At 37.3% G+C, this 7,782-nt stretch overlaps 1 protein-coding gene across 1 annotated transcript in view; it reads right to left on the bottom strand.

Moving 5' to 3' along the window:
* Positions 1-805, bottom strand: part of LOC107724207 (alpha-2,8-sialyltransferase 8F-like) — a 13,345-nt gene extending 12,540 nt beyond the window's left edge. The window contains exon 1 of the mRNA XM_016533041.1: positions 710-805. Within this exon, the coding sequence (XP_016388527.1) occupies positions 710-805 (96 nt within the window). The remainder of the gene's footprint in view (positions 1-709) is intronic.
* Between the last annotated feature and the right edge of the window lie 6,977 nt (positions 806-7,782).

Below are 7,782 nucleotides of genomic sequence, written 5' to 3'. Positions count from 1 at the left end.
AAAGTATCAACATTTTGTCAGAATATCAACAATGTGTTAATATTCTGACAAAATGTTGATACTTTCATTTTCAAAATAATCAGTGGTGGACTGTAAGGAAATACATTCTTTAAGTATTCTCGAACAAATATGAAGTACTAAGTTTTCTTTTTTCTCACAGACAGCAACAACACTATAAAAATATGGTATTTTACAACATGATGCATTGTTGTAGATTAAACTACCCAACAGTATATTTAGTAGGTAACTTTAAATTTAATAACATTGAACATATTCAGAAGTAAAATGCAACATACTATCACGACTAACACACTGGGAGCACAGGAATGAGCGAGGAGACGAGGAATAAAGTAAATCAAAAGGGTTTTAATGAAGGCACGCTGGGGATCACAGGACGGAAGACATCTGGCAAACAAAATGACACTTAACAGCAGACAGAGAACTGGGAACTGAGAACACTATAAATACACAGACACCAATGGGACACACCTGGGAGCAAATGAACTAAGTAATCAAAACACAGCTGGAGACGAATACAGACAATGAGGACAGGAACAGGAAGGACCAAATAAGGGCAAGGAAGGCACATGAGGAGCAAAACACGGACCAGAGTCTGACATAAGTTCCCCCTTCCGGAAGGCGTGTCCCGCGCCGTAAAATATCCAATGGTGGGTGGGGGCACTCTGGAGGCCTCTAGGAGCAGGGTTACCGGACAGAAGGCCTCCAGGGCGGCGCCCGTTCCGGGATCCATGGCGGATCTGGCAGCTCTGGGTGCCATGGTGGATCTGGCAGTTCGCGGCGCCATGGCGGATCAGGGGACTCAGAAGGCCATGGCAAGGCAGCCTCCAAGGCCCCAGCCCCAGCCCCTGCCTCTACGGCTGGAGCCCTATTACCCCCCCAAAAAAAAATACTTGGGGAAGATTTCGGGCTCCGAAGCCCTCCGTGGGCCATAACCGGGGACTGGAGCCCTCCCTGGGCTATACTCGGGAACAGGAGCCCTCCGTGGAGCGAGCTCTGGGGCTGGAGCGACACTGGAGCGAGATCTGGGGCTGGAGCCGACACTGGAGCGAGCTCTGGGGCTGGCAGGTTGAAAGGCGTGGTCGGCGGGCTTGAGTGAGCCGCGACCGGCGGGCTTGTCTGAGGAACCGCCGGCAGGCTTGAGAATGCCGCGGCCGGCGGGCTGGAGAGAGCAGCAGCTGGCGAGCTTGACATCGGCGTGGCCGGCGGGCCTGTCTTCGGAGCGCCCGGCGAACTTGAATTCTGAGCTGCCGGTGGGCTTGTCTTTGGAGCGACCGGCGAACTTGAATTCTGAGCTGCCGGCGGGCTTGTCTTCGGAGCGACCGGCGAACTTGAATTCTGAACTTGACAACGACGCGGCCAGCGAGCTTATCAGCAGGGAGGTTCTCACACCACGGGGAACAAACAGGATAAATAAAAGAAAACAATGGACTGTTCAAAAATGAAAACAAAACACGGGAGAAGGAGCGCCGCTTACTGTTTCGGTCTGCTGTTCTGTCACGACTCACACACTGGGAGCACAGGAACAAGCGAGGAGACGAGGAATAAAGTAAATCAAAAGGGTTTTAATGAAGGCACGCTGCGTATTTTGCGTATAGGGAGGATCGGCTCTGATAACAGTACTCTGAGCCAACTCTGGCTACGACTTTCTAGTTTTTACTGAAATAAAAATGTAATCGTGGGAAAACTATAAAATGGGATATGATTTAACATGGTTTCTTTATTTCTCATATTTCATATTTAAATCACACACAAGATGGCAGCATCTGCCCTGGAGACCCAGAGCACTGCTAAATACCTTAAGGGCCAGTTTTACTAACAGCTTGCGTCAATGCAAAGCGTCTTTTGGCATTAGTATTGTCAGGATTTACTAAAGATGCGCAGTGAAGAATTAGCGCTGAAAAGGCGTGGACATTTATTTTTGCGCCTGACCTTATTGAATATGCAATTGTAGGAGCTTCCCTTTCAGACGCAAATGGGAGGAGAGTGCGATTTGCTAAGATTTGCGCTCGTCAAATTACTCTATTTTTGCACATCTTTAGTAAAACCTGACAGTACTATTTTAACGCCAAAAGATTGTTTGCGCTGGTGCAAGCTGTTAGTAAATCTGGCCCTTAAACTATTTTGCGCTTGAAATGTTTAACCATAGTTCATGAAACGTACACGTTTTGTCCATCAATATAATCATCACAAAATAATATAACTTGTATTTATTCCAGTTCATATTAAAATGTTCATGTAACGTGGCTTAAAATTCATTCACAGAGTAAATCCTTTTTGCTGAACATGTTTCTAAAAATAAGTTTGAAAAGTTGTCGGACGCACGGTGGTGACGTTGAAGGTGAGCGACCGTGGTGTAGTTTGTTTATAGTTTAGCTTTTTAGTTCTGGCTCTTGTATTTAGGCTTCAAAATTCGTAAAAAACTAGAGCCAAAGTAAAACTGAAATGAGACATTAATAAATAGTAAGTAGTGGATAAATGGAATAATCATAACTAAAGCACACAAAAGCACATATTTCTGTACATTTCGAAATAAGGTGCCTTAAAAGTCAATAAATCCTTGAGTAATATGAATATTTTAATTAAAAACGTGTCTCCACATAGTAGGTGCATTTAATCTATTAAATAACAGCAGAGTGAGTGAGTTTTTGGATATGGTAAGATTAAACTTATTGTAGTAAATAAAGTAAAATTTCAGCTATCGTTTTGTTAGGGTGGTTACACAAAATGTTATTTTAGCCTTGCTTCTAGAAAATCCTCATGTGCGTCAACGCTGACCTCATACGCCATTCCCCCGGAGCTGCTTCTGTTACAACTGTTGGCGCAAGCTACATTAAAGTGATTATTATGTTATGAATATGGATATTTTTCTTACAAAAACGCATCGATTCGCTACAGGAAGCCTTTGTTCACACACCAGAGCCATGTGAGACACTTTTTGTTATGGATGGGACCTTTTTATTTCACTTCTTTGGGACTGAAGCACTGCAACACCCGCTGAGTGCAATGATAGAGCTAGGAATAGCCAGGACCATTTTTAAGAGGTGTTATGTTTCTGCACTCTTCCATTTTTATCAAATTAAGAAAACTTTGTCTAAAAACAATTTTTTGTATTTTTTGTGCTCTGTATGGAACATCAGTGTCTGTTTAAGTGATGAACTCCATTACTTGTGTTTGCTTTCAGACATGATAACAGACGTTTTATACTTGTGCTACAACTTTTTGGCCTGTGCTACAAAACTTTCAACCTCTGTAGCACCAGTGCTATGTGAAAAAAAAGTTAACGTACAGCCCTGCTTTAAGGGTGATTAACTGGCTGAGATTTGGGCCGGTTATGGCCCATGTGTGACCCTTGTCTTCAATCCAGTTCTGGGACACTTCAGGGCCGTCATTCTTTGCAGTACTTGGGCTGAAGGAAAAGTGATTGTGTGGCCCGGAGCTGGGCCAGAAAACATTTGCTATGTGGGAATTTTTGACATCTCAGTCTGAGTTAAACCTCTTTTTTGGAGTAAAAGAAAACATGCCTAATAATTCTGCACACCTGAATATAAGGAGTTTTTCACTTCCAGCCGTCATGGACAATTATATATCACTTATAAATGATTAAATACAAAATCAATAGTAGTTATTAAGATTGATGTGGTAAAAATGTGCTTGGAAAAAAAATATATCATCACAATATCAACATCAACCTAATAATTATGCACGCGGTGTACAGGGCCATATTTTCCAGCACGAGTTTTTGTTTTATATTTATACCAAATGATAAGCAATAGCCTATCACACAAACAAAAGTGTTATTTTCCCCTGAATATCAGCACGACTGCAAATGTAATATTGATTTAATAAACAGTTACTATTGTCACTTACATTTTAGACACAATATCTATAACAATGTCTCTTTTGCATCTCGAGTGCTTCATTGCTGAATGAATCTGTGTTTAAATAAATTAGTTCAATTCATGGTTCACGGAGAGAATCAAACAGCCATTTGAAAGAATGACTCTTCTTCTTTGAGGATTCATGGCGGTTGGCAAACCAGCTAAAATGGTGCATTACCACCACCAACTGGACAAGAGTGTGAAGCGCCGGCAGAGAGGAGAAAAAAACATTATCCAATTATAATATTCATTCAAATCCTTGCATCTAAACCAGTTGTCTTATAACATCCTGTATATTTTGCTTGTCCTGGCTATCACATTTATCCTTCAGTTTCTGTGCAAACGTTTCTGTCTTCTTCACATGGCATGCGATGTAATATTACATGCTCAACTTTCTCTTCTCAATCACAAAAGGCACACAGTCCTGTTTAATGTTTCCATTTCTGTGAGTAATGACTGATTTAAACCACGTCTAATTCAGAGATGAGTGATTATAGTATCTTCTTTGTTCTTTGTTAATTACAATTCCTCCTATACAGACTTGTTTTTGGCCACTATAGAACTTTCCTTTGTTTCCTTAACCCATATTTCCTGATATTTTTTATTCACAAAAGTCTATATGTTCCCTTTTACCTCCTCCCTACACTCTAAAAAAAACCTGTAAAAATAGGGCACAATATACTGTATTATTTGAAGGAATTTTTCCGCATTTATTTTTTTACAGGTGTTTTACCAGTATTTTAAATTTGACTCTGCATTCTGTTTTAGAGTTAACAGAAATGTCAATAAAATTAATGGATAATGTTGTGTGTAAAGAGCTGCCAGCACTTTTTCTGTTATTTAACGGATTTATTTATTTACAGTGTACTCATCATTACTTATCCTGTTTAATATGTACCCTTAAAATGCTTGATAAAGCTGAAGATGAATCTCTTTTTTGGAGTAAAAGAAAACATGCCTAATAATTCTGCACACCTGAATATAAGGAGTTTTTCACTTCCAGCCGTCATGGACAATTATATATCACTTATAAATGATTAAATACAAAATCAATAGTAGTTATTAAGATTGATGTGGTAAAAATGTGCTTGGAAAAAAAATATATCATCACAATATCAACATCAACCTAATAATTATGCACGCGGTGTACAGGGCCATATTTTCCAGCACGAGTTTTTGTTTTATATTTATACCAAATGATAAGCAATAGCCTATCACACAAACAAAAGTGTTATTTTCCCCTGAATATCAGCACGACTGCAAATGTAATATTGATTTAATAAACAGTTACTATTGTCACTTACATTTTAGACACAATATCTATAACAATGTCTCTTTTGCATCTCGAGTGCTTCATTGCTGAATGAATCTGTGTTTAAATAAATTAGTTCAATTCATGGTTCACGGAGAGAATCAAACAGCCATTTGAAAGAATGACTCTTCTTCTTTGAGGATTCATGGCGGTTGGCAAACCAGCTAAAATGGTGCATTACCACCACCAACTGGACAAGAGTGTGAAGCGCCGGCAGAGAGGAGAAAAAAACATTATCCAATTATAATATTCATTCAAATCCTTGCATCTAAACCAGTTGTCTTATAACATCCTGTATATTTTGCTTGTCCTGGCTATCACATTTATCCTTCAGTTTCTGTGCAAACGTTTCTGTCTTCTTCACATGGCATGCGATGTAATATTACATGCTCAACTTTCTCTTCTCAATCACAAAAGGCACACAGTCCTGTTTAATGTTTCCATTTCTGTGAGTAATGACTGATTTAAACCACGTCTAATTCAGAGATGAGTGATTATAGTATCTTCTTTGTTCTTTGTTAATTACAATTCCTCCTATACAGACTTGTTTTTGGCCACTATAGAACTTTCCTTTGTTTCCTTAACCCATATTTCCTGATATTTTTTATTCACAAAAGTCTATATGTTCCCTTTTACCTCCTCCCTACACTCTAAAAAAAACCTGTAAAAATAGGGCACAATATACTGTATTATTTGAAGGAATTTTTCCGCATTTATTTTTTTACAGGTGTTTTACCAGTATTTTAAATTTGACCCTGCATTCTGTTTTAGAGTTAACAGAAATGTCCATAAAATTAATGGATAATGTCGTGTGTAAAGAGCTGCCAGCACTTTTTCTGTTATTTAACGGATTTATTTATTTACAGTGTACTCATCATTACTTATCCTGTTTAATATGTACCCTTAAAATGCTTGATAAAGCTGAAGATGAATCAGAATATTTGACAACATCATCCGTTTCACTTTCTCAATCCACCAAAGGGCTAAAATAATGGCTACTGTAGTGAACACTGACAAATCATTTGTTCATTTCTTTATGCTTACCTTGAATTTGGGAACATATATAGCTGTAGCTGTTTGACCCGAAATACAATCCTTGGAACCGTCTGTAAATGTATGTAGTTCTGTCATGTATTCTTGCTCTATATATTGCTGAACTATAACCTCTTTTGGTACAAATATTTTATTGTAATGCAGCATTTTTATTTGCTGTCCTTTCAAAACTTCAGACGCTTCTGTTCTCATGTTGAAATAATCAACTCAACTCATAAGGACAATGACTTGCTGCCACCTACTGGCAGTTTAAGTTACATACTTTAATTCCATTTAATTAATTAATTAATCAATAAGCCCCCCACCCTGTGGTATTGTTCACACTTGTGTTGTTAGTGGTCAAAAGTGACCGAACACCTGAAATGTAACTTTTTTATTATTATTATTTGCAATAAAATCAATGCAATATATTTTTATTCAATATATATATTGGAAATGGAATTGCCTCTTTTAAAAACAAATATTTAATTCTGTATTAAATGTACTTCCTTGCCACTGTCTCCTTTGGCATGTTAATTGGGGTTTAAAAAAAATTATATTCAGTTATTGATTTGACTGCAATGACACTCTTGGATGTGAACAGAATTGAGCTGAATAACGATGCTATTGTCTTCTGTAGAGCCGTTTTATAGCTGAAAATGTTGCTACATAAGCTGAATTGAATCAACATTGAACTAACTCGAATTAAAGTTGGATTTGAACTTGAATGGATTTAAAGAATTTGGATTTGCCTTATATTTGAAGTTTGCATCACTGATTCGGTTACTTCCCTGTTTAATACTGTGAAGCTGGTTTGAAAAAATCTCTATTGTTTAAAGCACTATAAAAAATTAAGATGATTTGACTTAACTTGACAAAAAGAATCATTAATGGAACTGCAAGAATTATTTACAGTTATTATCCCTTGCTGTCAAATTTCAGCAATCCATACCAATACAAATAAAATACATATAATATAAATAACTATTCTAAATACCACAGCAAAAACTAATATGATACTGAAAACTTTGCTTATTTAAATGAGCAATATCACATTATACAGCCATATTCCACGACTACGAGTGTGATATTGCGTTTATACAACAGTTCGACTGCACGAGTGTGTGAATATATTTTAAACAAACAACGGAGTGTCTTTAAAAGCCCTCTTTTGTGCAAAACTACTTCTGATACAGATGCCAAAAATCTTTTAAACTCAAGTACAGTGATTAATTACATTTACTCAAATAATTAGATAGATATTCTCAAAGACAGCTTTACAGGTTTTGATTTTTTTTTTTTTCTTAAACTGTAGCCGATATTTATTTACTGTTATAAAGTAAATAAATGACTAAGTGAAGTAAGAACATACTTTAACTTTGGTTTTTCCTCTTTTCAGTTAGTTTTTTTTTTTTTTTTTTAAGTGTTGGTTTGAAATGTCCATTTTTGCATTAATTTTACAACAGTCAAGCCTGAACACAGAGAAAGACATTGCTACACATAACATCAAAATTCAACAAAATATTTAAAAAAAATGCT

This window comes from Sinocyclocheilus rhinocerous, unplaced genomic scaffold, assembly GCF_001515625.1.
Source record: "Sinocyclocheilus rhinocerous isolate Xijiao unplaced genomic scaffold, SAMN03320098_v1.1 scaffold815, whole genome shotgun sequence".
NCBI lineage: Eukaryota > Metazoa > Chordata > Actinopteri > Cypriniformes > Cyprinidae > Sinocyclocheilus > Sinocyclocheilus rhinocerous.
This window is presented reverse-complemented; position numbering and strand designations above follow the sequence as displayed.